General features: G+C 40.0%; 1 protein-coding gene across 12 annotated transcripts in view; it reads left to right on the forward strand.

Moving 5' to 3' along the window:
• Positions 1-20,867, forward strand: part of Nf1 (neurofibromin 1) — a 256,805-nt gene that overhangs the window by 60,826 nt on the left and 175,112 nt on the right. For 9 of the 12 annotated variants that reach the window (XM_028866918.2, XM_028866927.2, XM_028866928.2 and 6 more), the window contains 7 exons: positions 9,276-9,343; positions 9,571-9,646; positions 10,379-10,536; positions 16,444-16,617; positions 17,280-17,402; positions 18,381-18,455; positions 19,980-20,009. In XM_028866918.2, coding sequence (XP_028722751.1) covers positions 9,276-9,343; positions 9,571-9,646; positions 10,379-10,536; positions 16,444-16,617; positions 17,280-17,402; positions 18,381-18,455; positions 19,980-20,009 — 704 coding nt within the window. The remainder of the gene's footprint in view (positions 1-9,275; positions 9,344-9,570; positions 9,647-10,378; positions 10,537-16,443; positions 16,618-17,279; positions 17,403-18,380; positions 18,456-19,979; positions 20,010-20,867) is intronic. The other 3 variants (XM_028866920.2, XM_028866923.2, XM_028866926.2) reach the window with 1 other exon arrangement.

Genomic DNA, 20,867 nt, shown 5'->3' on the forward strand with positions numbered 1-20,867 from the left:
AGAGGGCAGGAATGCCAGTCCATGGTGGCGCACGCCTTTAATCCCAGCACTTGGGAGGCAGAGGCAGGCGGATCTCTGTGAGTTCGAGGACAGCCTGGCCTACAAAGTGAGTTCCAGGACAGCCAGAGCTACACAGTGAAGCCTTGTCTTGAAAAACCAAAACAAGGGAAAAAAAAGAGCAGGAGATAAAAATGTACAAAAATGAGCTGCTCACTTAAGAGCACTAGCTGCTCTTCCAGAGGACTTGGGTTCAATTCCCAGCACCCACATGACAGCTCACAACTGTAACTCCACTTGCAGGGGCATCTGACACCTTCATAGACATACATGCAAGGAAAACACAATAAAATAAAAGTAAATTATTGTAGCTGGAAAGCTTCTCTCCAGGTCCCACCAAGCCCCCGCAGTCCCACAGCCCATGTATAAAATAATCACTTTATGTTACTTATAAATTGTATGGCTGGGGCAGACTTCTTGTTATCTACTTTTATCTTAAATTAACCCATTTCTATTAATCTATAAGTTGCCATGTGGCTTGTGGCTTACCGGTACCTTACATCTCGCTTGTCATGGCAGCAGCTGGCAGTATCTCTCTGCCTCAGTCTTCTTGTTCCCAGAATTCTCTTCTCTGCTTGTCCCGCCTATACTTCCTGTCTGGCTACTGGCCAATCAGCATTTTATATATACAGAGTGATATCCACAAATTATTATTTTTTTTTTTGGCTTTTCGAGACAGGGTTTCTCTGTAGTTTTGCGCCTTTCCTGAGACTCACTTGGTAGTCCAGGCTGGCCTCGAACCCACAGAGATCCGCCTGGCTCTGCCTCTCGAGTGCTGGGATTAAAGGCGTGCGCCACCACCGCCCAGCTCACAAATTATTTTTAAAAATCAGCTGCTTTTTAAGTACTAGTAATGAACTTACCAAGAGAGTAGAAAGAAATTTCCATTTACAATAGCTTAAAAAACAAACCCACAGCTCCAAAATAAAGAATAAATAAATCCTAAGGAGGCCAGGCGGTGGTGGCACACGCCTTTAATCCCAGCACTTGGGAGGCAGAGGCAGGCGGATCTTTGTGAGTTCGAGGCCAGCCTGGTCTACAGAGCGAGAGCCAGGCAAGGCGCAAGCTACACAGAAAAACCCTGTCTTAAAACAAAAAACAAACAACAACAACAACAACAAAAAACCCAAAACCAAAGTAAATCCTAAGGATAAACCTAACTAAGGAGGTAAAAGACCTCTATAATGAAAACCTTTAGGGACTGGAAAGATAGCTCAGTTGGTAAGGGCGTTTCCTGAATTCTGATCATAGTGCCCATGTGAAAAAAGCCAAGCATAGCTCTGGGCTCATCCCATTGCTGTGGGGACAGATAGGAAGATTGCTGTGGCTTGCTGGCTGCCAACCAAGTTCCAGGTTCAATGTGATTCTTAAAGTAGTAAGTAGAAAGTGCTAAGAGTAGGACACTTCCTCTGGCCTTACACACACACCTTTAAGACACTGAAGAAATAGAAGACACTGTTAATGCTCTTGGATTTGCAGAATTAATATTGTGGGTGATTTTTTAGAGTGGCTTACAAAGTGGTGGTCGGGGTCCAACAATGGTGGTTTCCTGACTTAAGGACCAAGAACCCAGTGGTTTAGTCCAGAGACTAGGTGTCTCAGCAGTCCCAATAGGATGCTGGAGTCCCAGGGAATTCTTAGAAAGTTCCTGATCTTTGGTGTACGACACCTATGGAAGCTGTAGCACCAAGAGACTTCCTAAAGGATCTCCTATGCCAAGGCCTGGCTTTCCTTACCTCCACTGGAGAAGCAATCCACTTCTTGGAAGTCTAGATCAATCACCTCTCCTAACACTGTTACTCTTTTTTTAGCCTGTTGCCTTAAAGGCACCAGAAGCCCAAAGTGGCCAGGAAGAAGTATGAGTTTCCAGTTCAATGGAATGTATGTTATGCCTAAAGCAGAATTCTCCCCCCCACCCCACCAAAAACTACTAGGCCACCAGACTTAAGGTCATTGTAACAGAAAGCAAAAATCTTCCTAGTGGTGCTCTCTCTAGAAGCAATATTGAGTGGAATCATTTTGATTTCCACCTGTTGATTTCTCAATCAGTAAATCCTGGCAAAAAAACTGAACCATATATTGGATGCGATACAAAGCATATATTGCCACTAGAGAAACCAGCCCCATCCCTCCAGGGTACTGTCACCTGATTGACATCATAACTGGGTCTTGCAAAAGCTGTTTACCATTCTATCAAACCAGGTGTTCCAGGATATAGGGGACATGCTAAGACCAGTGAATTCCATGAACATCAGCCCACTATTATTTTTCTATGGCTGCAAAGTGAATTCCTTGGTTAGAAGCAATTCTATATGGAATACCATGATGGTGGATAAGATAATCTGTAAGTCCATGGATGGTAGTTTTGGCAGTAGTAATACATACAGGAAAGGCAAACCCATAACCAGAATAAGTATCTACTTTAGTAAAGACAAAGCATTGCCTTTTCTATGGAAGAGCTGGTCCAGTGTTGTCAGACGACCAACAAGTCTCTGGCTGGTCACCTGGGGAATGATGCCATATCATATCAGGGGCACAGTGTTGGGTTTCTGCTGCTGGCAGATCTGACACTCAGCAACAGCTGTAGCCAGCTCAGCCTTGGTGAGTAGAAGTCCATGTTGTCAAGCCCATGTATAACCTTCTCTGCCAGTATGGCTACGTTGTTCATGGGCCCATTGGATAGTAACAGGGGTGATTGGGGGAAGAGGCTAACTGTCCACAGAATGGGTCATCCTTTCTACTTCATTATTGGACTCCCCTTCTGCTGAAGTCGCCTTTTGATGAGCATTTACATAGGACACAAGTACCTTCATATCTTTTGCCCATTTAGACATCTGTCTACAGACTTCTTCCCTGGTTGTCTTTCTCACTAATTTTTTACCATGCTCCTTCCAAGTCCCACCATCCAGCCTATCCATTGGCTACAGCTGGCCATTCTCATTCCAATCAGAAGATACAACCATATGTACTGCTCCAGGTTCTCACAATGAAGATTTCTCTCTCTGCTATCTTTTATGGTTATACCAGAAAAGGGTTATGATGCAGCAGTTGTCCATACTTAAGTGGTACTTGCATAATGTGTAGAAACATCAGTAAACCAGGCCCTAAACTTTCCTTCTTCAGTCAACTGATTGTTGGGAACACCCCATGAAACTCTAGGTGGCATGCTTTGGAGCAGAAGCCATTGTAACAGGAATAGAAACCATAGCGTTTGGACAACTTCATGTATCCTGCTTGTGACCTCAGGACCTATTTGGTCCTTATCACAATATATACCACTTCCATTTGATAATAGGTTGTTGGTGTGCGTATCCTACTTTATGGCTTGTTTGTCAAGATAATACTCAGCTCATGATAGGTAGCTGATAAGTTTGTGATAGTCAACTGTCATTCTTTACGATCCATCTGTCTTCTGCACTGGCTGGTTAGGAGAATTAAAGGGAAATATTTTGGGAACTACCATCTCTGCATTTTTAAAGTCCTCGATGATGGCACTGATTCCTCCAGGGATGCAGTATTCTTTGGTTCACTATTTTCCTTGGTAGAGGCAATTCCAGTCTCTTCCATTTGTCCTTTCCAGCCATAACAGCCCTCAGTCTGCAAGTCAGGGAGCCAATGTGGGAAATCTGCCAACTTCTAAGTATATATATACCAATTATATATTCTAGAACTGGGGAAATAACCATAGGATGAGTTTGGGAACCCACTGGACCCACTGTGAGTTGGACTTCAGCCAAAATTCCACTAAGCACCCGACACTCATAAGCCCCTCCTTTAATTGGAGGACCACAGTACTATTTGATGTCTCTTGGAATCAGTGTCAGTTTAGAAACAGTATCCAGTAGATCCTGGAAAGTCTGATTGTTTCCTTTTTCTCAGAGTACAGTTACCCTTGCAAAAGGTCATAGGTCCCTTAGGAAAGGATGGAAGAAAGGATAACAATAAAACTTTGAATTATTTTAGCAAGGTCCTCAGGGGGACCTGCCCTTCTCCTTATTCAAGGGTTTCTGGGTCTGCAAACTAGCTCAAGTCTGAAAATTGGTTTACAGGCTGAGATTCTCTCTTGCCACTATCCAGTGTAGCCTTTCTTTTCTTTGTTTGAGAATTTTTATGCCTACACAGATGTACAATAAACACAGAGTAGGCTTTTTATCTAATTCATCCCTGGAAACACCATGACGGATTAGCCAGTACAAAAGGTCCATAGGAGTCATGCTGTCCTAAAATCACTTTGTCTGTGCTGCCCATATGTCAATATGTTCTCCTTGCATTTGGCAGTTCAGTGCTGCTCCCTGGCCTCTGCTGCTCTGGGGGCCCAATAAAGCCCATCACATTTAACTTTTCTAATTGAGCATCAGTGTCTCCAACCTAAGGATCTGGCACAAGGAAAAGAACTATGACAAAGATTTTCAAATTGCTTATTCCCCCTCTTACAGTTTTGTGTTTTATAGGATTAGTGAAGAGACTGTCTTCTGGGCCTTTCCATTGTGGAGAATGAGGTTTTATATGGTAAACCCACTATTGCGATTTCTCTGAGCCCTGAAATCTCTTTGTCAGTACTAGCTAAGGGATGCCAGGTATCACCAGTTTCTTTTCAGTGACTGCCTTATGGCTAGTGCTTCAGTCGACCAATCAAACTTCTGACACCTTTTTTTAAACCATGCGAACTTCAGTATTAAACTTAGGACCTTCACTCAGTGGGTCCATATCAATAAACTCAGCTTGATCCAGTTTTATGTTTCTCCACCATTATTTCACATCCTTAATCATCCATTCCCACACATATTCCCCTCTTTAGTGGTGTAGCACACCTTCTTGTGAATTTCACCTCTAGGAGCCTGCTTATACTTGATTCTGGCTATAGTTTATAGGCTACTCTTGGTGGGCACTGAGGGACTTCAGCATTATCTTGCCTGTATTTCTCCTTAAGGGAAAGACACTGCCAGTTTGTAGAAAATGAAAGATTAATATCCTTAGGCAAAGGTACAGAAGGAAATATTGCAAGGGATGGGGATGCATCACCCACTAGGAGTTGGGTGACTACTTCTTCAGGTGAGACAAACCCTTCAGAATATAAGAGTTCAGCACCCTCAGCCTCGCTTCATGTAGGGCCTTTCTGTACTTCTCCATCTCAAGTTCGGGAGGATCCCACCCCTTACCAGTCAGTGCCATTAGGTTCTACCATTAGTGAGTGAATTACCGTAGCAACAGGAAGGAGTGAGGCAAGCAGACAAGAAGCAAAAGTTTTCTTCTTCCACGTCCTTTTATGTAGGCTGCCACCAGAAGGTGTGGCCCAGATTTAAGGTAGCTCTTTCCACATTGAATAAGCCTATCAAGAAAACCCTTTACAGGTGTGCCCAACTACTTGGGTTTTAGTTGAGTCCAGGTGTAGTCAAGTTGATAACCAAGGTTAGCCAGCACAGTAAGTTTCCGACTTAAGCTGTCAGAAACACAGATTGGAGAAAAGGTCCCCTTTAACAAGTGTTGCTGGCTAAACTGGATTTCTACATGTGGAATGAAAATAAGTCCATGTCTCACATTCCACAACAATAAATTCAGTATATCAAAACCTTAATGTGCCGGGCGGTGGTGGCGCACGCCTTTAATCCCAGCACTCGGGAGGCAGAGCTGGGCGGATCTCTGTGAGTTCGAGGCCAGCCTGGACTACCAAGTGAGTCCCAGGAAAGGCGCAAAGCTACACAGAGAAACCCTGTCTCGAAAAACCAAAAAAAAAAAAAAAAAAAAAAAAAAACCTTAATGTAAGCCGGGCGGTGGTGGCTCATGCCTTTAACCCCAGCACTCAGGAGGCAGAGGTAGGCGGATCTCTGTGAGTTCGAGGCCAGCCTGGGCTACGGAGTGAGTTCCAGGAAAGGCACAAAGCTATACAGAGAAACCCTGTCTTGAAAAACCAACCAACCAACCAAACAAAAAGCCTTAATGTAAGAAGAAGATGTAGGTAAAGCATTTCATTATATGGTCATAGACAAGAATTTTCTGTCAAGAGCTATAACATAGGCAAAATACCAAGAATTGACAAATAGAATTCCATGCCAAGTAAAGGAAACAGTCACTAGAGTGAAGTCACTTAGACTTGGGGAAAAAAATTGCCAACGTTACATTTGACTGGGGACTGATATCTAGACTATATAAAGAACTGCTAAAATTAAACACTAAAAGCATTCAGTCTATAGATAGGCTTATGAACGGAATAGACAGTCCCCCTATTAAAAGGAGGAATACAAATGACCTGTAGATACTTGGAAAAAGTGTTCAATGTTCTTAGAAATCAGGGAAATGTAAATTAAAACTGCTTTGAGATTCTTTCTCACCTCAGTTGAAATGGCTGTCATCAAGAAAACAAGGACAACAAATGCTGGTGAGGATGTGGGGCAAGGGGAATCCTTATTTGCTGCTATTGAGAATGTAAATTTAAGGGCTGGAGAGATGGCTCAGCCGTTAAAGGCTAGGCTCACAACCAAAAATATAAGAGAATGTAAATTTGAATAGGCACCGTGGAAGTCACTTTGGAGGATTCTTCAGAAAACTAGTAATAGACCATATGACTTAGATTGTGTAGCCACAGAAATACTTACACATCCATTTTTACTGCCACACTATTCACAGTGGCCAGGAAATGATACCAGAGTGAATATCTATCGGGAGAAGAATGGATACAGAAAATGTGGTGCAGTGAGTAGTGCTGGCTACAACAGTGGGCATTTGGGTGGCAGAGGGGAGGCAAGGCTGGGAAGGCTAGTGGGAAGGTCAAGGCTAGTTTCTTGCCCATGGAGAGCTGGGCTGTATACTTCCTTGTGGGCCATATCCACAGACAGCCGCTGCTGCTGTGCACAGTGCTGTGATTCTGGAGTACCTCACTGCTGAGGCATTGGAGTTGGTGGCTAAATGTTTCCAAGGGTTTCACAAGGAAGTTTATCATTCATTGTCACTTGCAACTTACAGTCTGTGGTGAGGAGGAGTTAGATTCACTTATCCAGGCAGGGGTAGTGTGATCCCTTACATCCACAAATCTCAGATTGCAGAGAAATGCCAGCAGAAAACTGCCTAGGAGTTTTCTTTTGCATTGTTCTGTAACTGGAACAGAAGATAACAATGAGAACATGTGGAATTTTAAAAAATAGTTTAATGGAAAAGTGTAGACAGTTATTGTAGTCACAATGAAAGAAACATTTTTTTTATGTTTTTTGACTCAGAGTTTGGTGAAATGCCTTCTCATGTGGTGACAGTTATGTGTTGATTGGCCAGATTTCTCCTTTATGTTTTTATTATAAAAAAAAAATAGAATCAGGGGCTGGAGAGATGGCTCAGAGGTTAAGAGCACTGACTGCTCTTCCAGAGGTCCTGAGTTCAATTCCCAGCACCCACATGGTGGCTCACAACCATCTGTAATAAGATCTGGTGCCCTCTTCTGGTCTGCAGTCATACATGCTGTATACATAATAAATAAATAAATCTTAAAAAAAAATAGAATCAATGAACCAAATTTTATGAAATAAAGAGGTAAAATGCTATATATATACAACAGACTTTTATGCAGCTATAAAGAAAAATGCAGTCATGACATTTGCAGGAAAACGGAACTAGAAATCATTGTTAAGTTAAATAAGTTAAATAAGTCTGATTCAGACGAACAAATCATGCTTTCTTTTTTATATAGAACCTAGATTTAAAGGAGTGTGTGGATCATGAGGGGTGGAGAAGATCTTAAGATAGGGAGAAACAGAGAGGGTAATGGAATACATGCAGCTTGAATGCAGAAGGGTGGATTGCCTGGTTTAGAAGGAAGGAAGCCTGCTAGGAGGCAGAGAACATGGGAGTGGGGTGGGGATAATGATGGAGAACAGCATATAACGACATATATTCATGAAATGCCATAACCATACCCATTTCTTTGCATAGTAACTTAAATTAATTAAACAATTCAAAGATAAATGTAATCTGTTTTAAATAGTCAGATTAGCAGAATTAAAACTGTACTATGCTAGACAGGGATGGCAAGGATGTCACAGAGATGGTTAGTATGTTGTTCAGTGGACAACTTTTCTGAAAAGCAGCTCTGAAGATTTTATCAAGAGTCCTTAGAAAATATTTGTCTCCTTGTCTAGACACTTGTAGACAATTGCATATCTTGTAGACAGTAATTACATGGGAAAAACTTTGTATAAGTCCACATATTTATCAGTGCTCCGTTTAATACTGAAATACTAGAAATTACTTAGATGTACAACTGGAAAACATTTAAATAACCATTTCCTCCCTCCCTTCCCTCCCTCCCTCCCTCCCTTCCTCCCTCCCTCCCTCCCTTCCCTTCCTCTCTGTTAGATTTGTTATGTGTGTATCTGTGCATATGCTGCAATGCCCTCAGAAGCCAGCAGAGCATGTTGGATCCTCTGAGGCTGAATTTACAGATGGTTGTAAGCCATCATGTGGGTGCTGGGAACTGTACTCAGGTCCTCTGAAATAGCAGCTCTTGATTGCTGAACCATCTCTAGCCCCTGTAGTTTTTTGTTTTTGTTTTTTTTTCTTGTTGTTGCTGCTTTTTTTTGGGACAGAGCTTCTTTGTGTAGCCCTGGCTGTCCTGTAACTTACTATGTAGACCAGGCTCAAACTCAAAGAGATCCACCTGTGTCTGCCTCCCTAGTGCTGGGATTAAAGATGTTGCCACCATGACTGGCTTCTACTTTTTTTTAAATATACTTAAAAAATAAGATTTATTATTTTTATTTCATGTGCATGGGCGTTTTGCCTGCATGTGTGTGTGTGTATCATGTTAGCGTCTGGTACCTGGTGCTTGCAGAAGCCAGAAGAGGGCTCCTGCTTCCCTGCAACTGGAGCTGATGGTTGTGAGCCACCATGTGGGTGATGGGTATCAAACCCAGGTCCTCTGGCAGAGGGTCTAGTGCTCTTAACCACTGAGCCATCTTTCTATCCCCATGTTTTATAGTTTTGTTTTGTTTTTTGTAAACCAATTTAAAAAAATAGAGCAAAGGGAAAACTTGAAGTTCAAGTCAAGTTTGCTTTTTACTTTTTTCTGTCTTTATCAATGTAACTCATGAGTTTGTGATTTATATTTATTTTTACTGTTAAATTACTTGTTAATAATATTGGAAGCAAAATAGTACACAAAATTATTTTATAGTAATTCTGAATTGTATTTGTGTTAAATAACTGAGTTAATAAAACAATTTTTTTCCCTCTAGAAACTGCATTAAAATTTAAAGCCCTGAAGAAGATCGCACAATTAGCAGTTATAAACAGCCTAGAAAAGGTAAGCTTCAGCCTCCTGGGTACTCAGATTTTGGCTTCAGTTATGAATTTTGCTGTATTTAATATCTTGAAGATAAGAAAGTCAAGACTTGTGTGGTAGTTTCACACCACCATAGTGGGAAGTATGCATTACAGTATCCTTATGAAGAAACTTTCAGTTCTGTGCTATTTAATATATTGGAAATATTGACTACTTTCTTATAAAAGCACATATTTCATTACTCGTAGGCCTTTTGGAACTGGGTAGAAAACTATCCGGATGAATTTACAAAGCTATACCAAATTCCGCAGACTGATATGGCTGGTAAGCTGAATGACTGTGTGGGGTGAAGGGATGTGTACCTTTGTTAAGCTCTCAGAGTAAAACATGGTGCTTTTCAGGTTACCTTGTTATAAAGGTGGTTTTCTATAGTCTGTCATCAACTGTCCTTAAATAGGAGTTGTAGGCTTCCTCTCCTAATCCTTCATTTTTTCCAGCCCTTTCCCCTTTGAGCAAATAAGTTTTACATCAAGCTCTAGTTTTTCATGTTGTATTTGAATATTGATGGCTCTCTCACAGCACTTACGTGTGTGTTTTAGGACTTTATTTTAGTTAGGTAGGTATATCCGATGAGGAAATACTATTTTTACTTTTGAATAAGATTTTGGGGGGTTGGGGATTTAGCTCAGTGGTCAAGGCCCTGGGTTCAGTCCTCAGTTCCGGGGGGTGGGGGGAAGATTTTTGGGGTGATACCTGCGTAGCAGAGAATAGAGACTCCTTGGGAACTGGAAGTTCTTTTGTTAAGCTGTCAATCTTTTATTCCTTCTGTAAGACCCTAATAGTGTGACAAAATATAAAGCCACTGTAAACTGAGGGCTTTTCTAGGATGGGTCAAGATAGCCCTTCTTATACATTCTTTTAAAACTGTGATCCTTGGTTTCTTTGTTTATTTGGTTGGTTGTTGGTTTTGTTTTATTTTTATAATTCTGGATTTTAATTTAATGCCAAGGGTTTTCTTATCTATTAAGATCATCTAATGTTTGTATTTTCACATAGAGTGTGCAGAAAAGCTGTTTGACTTGGTGGATGGTTTTGCTGAAAGCACCAAACGGAAAGCAGCAGTGTGGCCGCTACAGATCATTCTCCTCATTTTGTGTCCAGAGATAATCCAGGACATATCCAAGGACGCGGTCGATGAGAACAACATGAATAAGGTGAGGAGGGCAAAGGGTTTCTGTCCTTTCCTAATGGGAAGCACTTGTTTTACTTAAGGCATACATTTTATTTACAGCCACTCTGGGTCGAGCAGTTGGTTGACCTTAATAGCGACATATTCATGAGTTATTTTATTTGAAAGAAGAATGAATAATATAATCAATGACTGGAAGGCTCTGAACTCTGTTGTTTTCAGTACTGAGTAAACTAGATAATTTTTATCACTTAAACTTGTTCTTTGCTTTATTCATCATTAAAATATATTTAGAGATTTATAACTTAACTATATTTATGTGTATAAATTGAATACTGGCTGGCTATTTCCAAATAAATTACATAGCTAACAACGCATTTTCTAAAGCTTCATGGTGACTTTTGGAAATATTATTTAATAGATTTTTTTCTTTATGAAGCATAACTATCCTAACAATTTAATATTTGCAAAATTAATGTAAATTTGAAAGTTTCAATCTTTTCTATGGGTTGAAGTAACCTAATTAGACAAAAATCATTAGATTTTGATGTTCCCAAATTTTCCTTTGACTTTTGCTCATTAACATTAATTTAAAAATCAGGAGTTAGTTAGGTGGTGGTGGCACACACCTTTAATCCCAGCACTTAGGAGGCAGCAGCAGTCAGATCTGAGTTTGAGGCCAGCCTCATCTACAAAGTGAGTTCCAGGACAGCCAGGGCTATTACCCAGAAAAACTCTGTCTCGAAAAACCAAAAAACAAACAAAAACCTAGGGATTTGAGAGATGATTTATTGGCTAAAAACACTTTCTGCTCCTCCAGGGACCCTGAGTTCAGTTTCCAGCATCTACATTAGGCAGTTAACAACCTGTAGCTGGAGTTTTCCTGTGTCCACCCAGCTCCTGCAGCTGCTCAGACCCAAGTAAACTCACAGAGACTTATATTACTCATAAACTGTATGGCCGTGGCAGGCTTCTTGCTATCCAGTTCTCACATCTTAAATTAACTCATTTCTATTAATCTATAAGTTGCCACGTGGCTTGTGGCTCACTGGTACTTTACATCTTATTTCTCATTGCAGCAGCAGCTGGTAGCATCTCCTCAGTCAGCCTTCCTCTTCCCAGAATTCTCCTCTTTGTCCTGCCTATACGTCCTGCCTGACTACTGGCTAGTCAGCACTTTATTTATCAATCAATCAGAGCAACACATTCACAGCATACAGAGCCATCGATATCCACAGCAACAACCTCTTGTAACTGCAGCTCCAAGGGATCAAACACCCTTTTCTGGCCTCTGTGGGCACATACATACACATGACATTCACTCACACACATCTATACAGAAATGAAAATAATAATAAATCTTTAAAAAGACTAATAATGGCCAAAGAAACTGCTCAGGCACTTTCCACCAAGGCTGACACCTTAATTGGATCCCCAGATCCTACATGGTGGGAGGAGAGAATTGACTCCCACAAGTTATCTTCTGACCTCCATACAAATGCCCTGGTGCATTCTGACACATACACAAAATAAATAAGTGTAAAAAAGAAAGAAAGAAAGAAAACTTAGTAAGTTGAAACAAAGGAAATTTCACTTTACATTTCACAGACAAAGAAAATTTCATAGGCACTCACTGGAAAAAGCCACTTTTCTCTTTTCTCTCCATCCATCCATCCATCCATCCATCCATCCATCCATCCATCCATCCATCCATCCATCCATCCATCTTTGGCTTTTTTTGAGACAGAGTCTTGTCTCAATATGTAACCCTGGCTGTCCTGGAACTCTCTCTGTAGACCAGGCTGGCCTCAAACACAGAGATCTACCTGCCTCTGCCTCCTGAAGCTGGGATTAAAGGCTTAAACCATTATGCCTGGCTTTTATCCTCAGTTTTAAGATGGCTAGTATAACATAAATCTTAAAAGATCTTATTAATAATAATAATAAAAAAAGAGCCAAATATTGGGGCAAAAGCTAAAAACTCAGAGAAGCAGGACAAGTCACAGCCACTGGCTTACCTCTATGAAATCCTGATTCTTGAGAGAGAGTTCCTGTTTCCTATCGCCTTATATACTTTCTGTGTCTGCCATATTACTTCCTAGGATTAAAGGCATGTGTCCTTCCCAAGCAAAGACATGAGATCTTAAGTGCTGGGATTAAACATGTGTGCTACCATGCCTGGCTCTGTTCCCAGTGTGGCCTTGAACTCACAGAGATCCAGATGAATCTCTGCCTCCCGAGTGATAGGGTTAAAGGTGTGTGCCACCACTGCCTGACCTCTATGTCTAATCTAGTGACTGGCTCTGTCCTCTGATCCTCAGATAAGTTTATTAGGGTACACAATGTATCACCACAGGCTACTTATACTTATTTCTAGACTTAGAGTATATAGCAATCCATACTTAAACTGACACATTGATCACCTTTTCCAAGGTCTTTTGTGTTTATTGCTTTATGGAAGTTTTATCTTTGAAAAATTTCCATGTTTTTTATTTAAAGATTTTCATCTTAAAATTCTCTGATCAATTAAGAACACTGGTTTATCTATGAGGAGACCCAGGTTCCCACTTCCCACATGGCAGCTCACAACCACCTGTAGCTTCGATTTTGGGGAATCTGACACACTCTTCTGTCTGGCCTTTGAGGGCACAAGGCATGCACATGGTGTGAGGTACATGCAAGCAAAACACTTATACATATAAATAAAATGAAACAATCTGAAAAAATATTTTAAAATACTACTGGATTTGGCTTGCTCTGTGTGTGTGTGTTTTCTCCCTTTTTTTCCCTTGAGATTGGACTGTATTTTTGTCTTTATTTGGCTTTGGAATCAAGATACTTCTTAGCTTTACAGACCTGAGTAGGGGTTTTTCCTCCTTGTTTTTGGAATGAATTGTCCTTGAAAGTATGATCCTCCTGCCTCAGCTTTTCAAGTGTCTGGAACTTACAGGTATGGCATCATGCTGGCCTCACATTGAAGTAGGAAGTGTGCCTTTCTCTTTAATTTTTTTAGAACTATTTGAGAAGGATTGGTACTAATTCTTAAAATAGTTGGTAGAATTTACAAAATGAATATAAGATTCTGAATTTTCTTTTTTGAGAAGTCTTTTATTACTGATTCATTACTGATTCAATTTCCTTTTCTTTTCTTTTTTTTTTTTTTTTTAGTTTTTCGAGACAGGGTTTCTCTGTGTAGCTTTGCGCCTTTCCTGGATCTCCTCTGTAGACCAGGCTGGCCTCGAACTCACAAAGATCTGCCTGCCTCTTCCTCCCAAGTGCTGGGATTAAAGGCGTGCACCACCACCGCCCGGCAATTTTCTTATTAGTCATATCTCTGTTCAAGCTTTCGATTTTATTTCTTCATGGCTTAGTTTTGCTAGACCATGTACTTGTAGGAATTTGTTATTTCATTTTTATTCTATTTATTGGTGTACAATTTTTATAATATCTTTTTTTTTTTTTTTTTTTTGGTTTTTTGAGACAGGGTTTATCTGTGTAGATTTGGTGCCTGTCCTGGATCTCACTCTGTAGACAAAGCTGGCCTTGAACTCACAGAGATTCGCCTGGCTCTGCCTTCTGAGTGTGGGATTAAAAGGCATGCACCATCCCTGCCCGGCGATTTTTATAATATTTTATAGTCCTGTTTTTCAAAATCTGTAATGTTACCGCATTTAGTTTTGACTTTAGGAATTTCAGTCTGCATGCGTGCACAAGTGCTGTCTGTCTGTCTGTCTGCATGTGTGTGGTATATGTACACATTCATGGTGGCCAGCTTATCACTCTGAGTCTTACTTTGTGAGCCGGGTTCTCACTGAACCGAGAACTGACTGATGTCAATAAGCCCCAGCAACTTTCTTGTCTCCATTCCCTAGTGCACTTGACTTCCAGGAGTGGCCATGTTCATTCTTTTCAATGGTTCTGGGATCCAGACTCAGGTCCTTTTGCTTGCACAGCAAGTTCTTCTACCATCTCTCCAGCCACTGCCCCTCATCTACCCCCAAATTTGTAAATGTTGTTGGCTTTTTTAAAGTCAACTTTTTTTTTCTCCACTGCTATTGTATATTTTGTTCAATTGATCTCTGTTCCAGAGATTTAATATCTCTGCTGTGTGCGTCATCTGAGCTTAGCTTGCTCTTTTTCTCTAGTCCTGTGAGTTACTGATTTGAGAGCTTTCCTACTTTTCCTGGGTTGGAGCTTTACTCAGTGCTGCCTTTGCTTGATGTGTTAGACTGTTTGACCTGAAGGGGTTTCTAATTTCCTTGTACTGATGAGTTTTTTCCTTTCATTCACTATCTGCTTGTGACTTTGGTGAGTTTTTATATATTTGTGAATTTTCTAGTTTTCCATATGCTTCTGTTTTCCAGTTTCTGTCCCCTTTTTATCAGAAATGACATGTTGTTTAATTTTAACCTCTTTCAACATATTAAGACTTGTTTATTGACCTAACGTGGTTCGTTTTGGAACTATGCACCATTTGCCCTTAAGAATATGTATTCTTCTAGTTTTTGGGTGAGTTTAGCTTTTGAAATGTTAGACAGGTTTGAAGATATATATGGAGACAAAGTGGAGGTCTGAGGCTTTCATTTAGCAGAAAAACCAAGGGAAGAAATTTATAAGATACAAAGAGGGATTGGAACCGCAGAAATGTAATTTTAGGTGCTGGAGAGATGGCTCTTGCCGAGTACCCAGGTTTGTGTCCCAGCACTCATTGGGTGGGTTACCCCTGTCTATAACTTAAGTTCCAGATGCATGGTATACATACAAACAAGCAGGCATACAAACATACACATGAAATCAAATGAATATTTTAACAAGATAGACTTTTTTGGTTTATTATTTTTAAATTAAAAAAATATGTGCATGTGTGCATGTGCATTCCCATAGAGGCATAAGATCCTCTGGAAGTGGAGTTACAGGTAGTTAGGATCCATTCAGTGTGGGTGCTGGAAACTGAATCTTGATTCTCTGGAAGAATAGCAAGGTCTCTTAACCACGGAACCATTGCTCTGGCCCTGGATTTTTTATTTTAATTTTTTACTTTTTTTGTGTTGGTGCTGCTTTTTAAAATTGAAGCATACAAGGACAAAGGACTGGCACACTTGGTGATGATCAGCTCATCCAGTTGGTTCAGACCGTCTTCCTCCTTTGGTTGGTCAGGTCTGATTTCCTAGTGATCTTCACAAGGCTCTATAGTCATTTGACCCTGCCCCGAACAGTTCAGGACACATCGCAAAAGCAGCACACAGGTGACTGAACAACCTCAGTGGACATGGGCGTCGTCAGAGAGGTCTTTAGTATCATGTTAATCTGCAGGACTGCCTTTTCGTTAGCTGCCAAGTCCATCAAGGCCCTGGTGCTGCCTCCATCCTTGTCCAGATCTGTGTAGGGCCCTGTGCTCTTAGGAAACATCCTGTTCACAGCTGGCTTCGTCCATATCCCATGGCAAAGCGGGTTTTTGTTTTTTGTTGTTGTTCTTTTAATTTCTAGAAATGAAATGTAGAGCAACAGAATTTTTTTGAGTACATTATTTAAAAGGCGGAATGTTGAATATACTCTAGAGTAGTAGAAAATTATGAAATAATTTGACATATACCACAATCAAGGCAGTCATATATTTAAGCCTCAAAGATAATTCAAAAGGAAGATATGATAAATCTACACTAATGTTGAGTTCAAATGTACAGGAAGGAATGTTTCTTTTACCCCTATAGAAAGTCAACAGAGAAAGTAGAGAAAAGTGTTTTGTGTTTGTGTTTGTGTTTATTTTAACTTAAGAAAGATTAAGTGATGACTCCTTAAATATGAAATGAAAGCCAAATATAAACCATTCCTTCTTATAGTTTGAATTTTAATCCATAATTAGCTACTTTGTTAGCTAAGCCTACAGTAGTGTAAACTCGATTTCTTGTCTTCTTAAATTTGAATTCTGTAGAAGCTATTTCTGGACAGTTTACGGAAAGCACTTGCTGGCCACGGAGGCAGCAGGCAGCTGACGGAGAGCGCGGCCATTGCTTGTGTCAAGTTGTGTAAGGCGAGCACTTACATCAACTGGGAGGACAACTCCGTCATCTTCCTCCTCGTGCAGTCCATGGTGGTTGACCTGAAGGTAATATGCTATTCTTTCCCTTCTGCAGACTTCAAGGAAGTTATGTAGGTAAACTGCTAGTATGACTGTTCTGCTCAAGAGAATTGCTAGCTCTAAATTTGGAGGTAACTTTGATAAGTTCAAAGGACCTGCTTTTGTTGTTCCTGGGCTCATTAGTCTACCCTGAGAACATGAAGGATGATATGCAATCGTTCTCTCTCTCTCTCTCTCTCTCTCTCTCTCTCTCTCTCTCTCTCTCTCTCTCTCTCTCTCTCTCTCTCTCTCTCTCTCTCGTTTTTCCAAGACAGGGTCTCTCTGTAGCTTTGGAGCCTGTCCTGGAACTCGCTCTGTTGACCAGGCTGGCCTCAAACTCACAGAGATCCTCCTGCCTCTGCCTCCCAAGTGCTGGGATTAAAGGCGTGTACCACCACCGCCTAGCAACAGTTTTCTTAATATTTAAGTACTTGAGTCTTAATGTAGAAATTTGGCTTGGGAGGAATCATATGTAATAAGTCTTATATGATATTGGCAAACTATAGTAACCAGTATTTTGTGCTTTTTCTGGCAACTATAGTTTACTGTAATCGATGTGGATAATGTTGATTATGTTTATATACCTTGTTAAAGAAATAAATACTTGATGACTATTTAAAGGCCACTGTTTTCTATTGGGATTTTTATAGAACCTGCTTTTTAATCCAAGTAAACCATTCTCTAGAGGCAGTCAGCCTGCAGATGTGGACCTCATGATTGACTGTCTTGTCTCTTGCTTTCGGATAAGCCCTCACAACAACCAGCACTTTAAGGTAAGAAAATTGCTTTGTACAACCATGTTTATTGATACAGCTATAGTTTTTTTAATTAAATTTTTTAAAATTGATTTTACATACCAACTACAGTTTCCCCTCCCTCCTCTCCTCCTGTATCCTCCCCACATTCACCCCCACCCCCTGCCAGCCCCATCCACTCCTCAGAAAGGGTAATGTCTCCCATGGGTGTCAACAATGCATGGCATATCAAGTTGAGGCAGGCCTAAGCTCCTCCCCCTTGCATCAAGGCTGAGCAAAGCATCCCACCATAGGGAATAGGTTCCCAAAAGCCAACTCATGCGCCAGGGACGGATCCTGGTCCCGCTTCTTAGGGGCCCCACAAACAGACCAAGCTACACAACTGTCTCCCACATGCAGAGGGTCTAGGTTGGTCCCTTGTAGGCTCCCTAGCTATTGGTCTAGAGTCCCTGAGCTCCCACAAGATTGGGTCAGCTGTCTCTGTGGGTTCCCGTCATGTTCTTGACCCCCATGGCTCCTACAATCCTTCCTCGTCTTCAACAGGACTCCCAGAGCTCGGCCCAGTGCTGATGCAGTTATTCGTATATAATGCAGAGACTATAAATGAATGGGTGTACTTTTATTAGTGTTTCTTTTTTTTAAAAATCAGATTTATTTATTTTTATTTTATATATCTGGCTATTTTGCCTGCATGTATGTCTGTGCACCATGTATGTGCTTGATGCCTTCAGAGGCCAGAAGAGGCATCATATCCCCTGGAACTAGAATATAGACAGTTGTGAGCCAACATGTGGGTCCTGGGAATTGAACCCAGGTCCTCTCCAAGAGCAGCCTGTGCTCCTAACCCTTGAGATAGCTCTCTATCCTCTTTGTAGTATTTTGTGATATTCTATATTGATGCTAATTTCTAGACCTTAAATTTATTTTATTGAAAATAATTTAACTTTTTGCTGTTCTTTTGTCTTTTTTGTATTAATGATCCCCCCTCCCCAAAAGATCTGCCTGGCTCAGAATTCACCATCTACATTTCACTATGTGTTGGTAAACTCCCTCCACCGCATCATCACCAATGTAAGTCTAAAAGGTATTCTATATTACTGAAAAAGTAATTTTTCTTTCTTTTTTTGTTTTGGGTTATATATATTTTTCCACTTTAAAGGAAGATGCTGGTTTTAACAAAAGTTTTTTACTTAGAACTTTTAAAAACCAGGAAGCTTCTCTGAGGTGAATACCAACATTTGATATACAGCTGTAGCTTTTGTTTGGTCTCAGCCTGAGGCTTTTATTGTGAGGGATGAAGTTCATAGGTTCTTTTGGAAAGAGTAAGCCTAAAAATATTGTCATTTAAAGTTCAAAACCTGTTGAGAGCAGTACCATTGAAAATATAATGTAGTACTTTCATAACAAAGCATTTGTTACATCCTGATTTACTATCTTACCACTTACGTTTAAAGGAAGAATAATTATAATGTAGCCTAGTACGGCATATTTACAAAATGGAAAATTCTTATTTGATTATACCTTTTAACCCTCTTTAATTAGGATAAAATGCAAACATTTTAAAAGATACATTCACATGATACAAAAGCATATCAGTGAGTGAATTCATTAGGTATTTGTGATGACGAGTATATGAGGTAAAAAGCAGACAGTAAAACCTGACTATGTTTTTAAGGACTAAAGACTTTGTAAAATTGTGCTCCTTTTAGGAACAGTTGTATTTGGATGTTCTTTGCTTACTTTTATCCATTGACAGATATGTTACATTTATGAATAACTTGCTCACTTTGTTCTTGCCATTGTCCCTTAAAGTCTTTGATCACTGATACCTTGGTATATTTGTCCTGTTTATAGTTAAATTCTATTTATGACTTGCAAATTCAAAATAACCTCCACTTCTTTATTTGCCTTGGATATATTGAATTAAACCAAATGTTACCCCTCCTTTTAAAAAGATATCTTGCAGGGGAAAATGCCTGCTGATAAAGTCACCTAGTGACACATTCTTTTTGCTTTGTGGAGTGCTAATAGCATTTTAGAACAGTGGTTTTGTTTTTTAGCCTGGCTCTGTGCCTTGAAGGACATTTATCATTTGGGTGCTCAATTTCTGAAATGGCACCTGTGCTGTGTCTCCTGCATTGCGAACAGCTAAAGGCTCGAGGGGACAACAGTACTGCCTCAGTTGGCTATCACTGACACAGATTATAGGTAAACATTATAGTGAATATAATTAGTTCCATAGAGGATAATCTAATGAATCTCAGTGGAGATAAAATATGTTTATATGAAAAACTTTTAAAAAATTGTACATTTGCCAGTATAATGACTCAGACTATTTTCCTTCCAAGGTTCAGCTTTAAAGTTAGAAACAAACAAAAAAGACGTTTTTTTTTTTAATCTCACAAGTTTATATGTAATTAAAAAATAAGATGTTACTCCCTCCTTTGATTTAAAATATTGAAAGTATTCCACTTATTAACTGGATAACTTTATAGAAATGGTTAAAATGTAATAAATCCAAGTTTATAGTTTTTGACTATTCTGTGACTAGTCACTTTAATCGTGAACTATTTTTGTCTATAATTGAATACGTAGAGCACTTTCAAGCATGGACTTGGCACTGCTGTAAGTGGCTGAGCTGCTCTTTCCTGGGTTTCAAGCATGCCTGCAGTGTTAGTCCCTTGCATGCCTCAGTGTGCCTGGTGAAAGTGTGTGCACCCTCTCTAAGGAGTGCTGCATGTGTGAAGACAGAGTGCGTCTGCGTCCGGAGTCATTTGTGTTTACAAAGCTCCTATACTGACTCAGTTTTAAAAACTATGTATTAGCAGCTGTTCAGTGCAATAGCTTGTAAACAACTCAAATAATGTGGAAGTGTCTTTTTGTTTATTTGTTTTTTGAGACAAGGTCTCATCATGTACTATTAGGTGGCCTGAAACTCACTATATAGACCAGGCTGACATTATACTCACAGAGATCCACCTGCTTCTGCCTTCTAAGTACTGGAAGTAAAGGACTAAGCCACCACACTGGTCTTCCAACATGACTTTCAGGTTATACTTTAGTTATCCTCATCCTTAGAGATTGCTTGGTAAATTGTTTCTGTTAGATTCCACCCTCCACCCGGGCTTGAGGCTACAAATAGTGACTCTAAAATACTTTTAATTGTAAAGAACTATTTAAAACAGTTAATATGCAAATTTATGTAATCAAGTATTTAATAGAGTTTAACTGGGAATGTTTAGTAGGAAAATGTATATCTTCATGTCATATGAATTCTTTCTGAGAGTCATGGAGTTCAGATCTTAGACTTATTTATTTGTGTATATATGTTTTTAAACATACGTTGTTTTTAAACAGTTCAGTATTCCTCCTAAGCTCTCCTTTTCTTAATCCAGTTGACAGTTTTTTAAATTATTGTGTTCCCTTAAAAGATAAAAGTTTCATTATTTTTTCTGGTTTAATGTAGAATTAGAAATGATGCTT

This window comes from Peromyscus leucopus, chromosome 8b, assembly GCF_004664715.2.
Source record: "Peromyscus leucopus breed LL Stock chromosome 8b, UCI_PerLeu_2.1, whole genome shotgun sequence".
In the NCBI taxonomy this organism is placed as follows: domain Eukaryota; kingdom Metazoa; phylum Chordata; class Mammalia; order Rodentia; family Cricetidae; genus Peromyscus; species Peromyscus leucopus.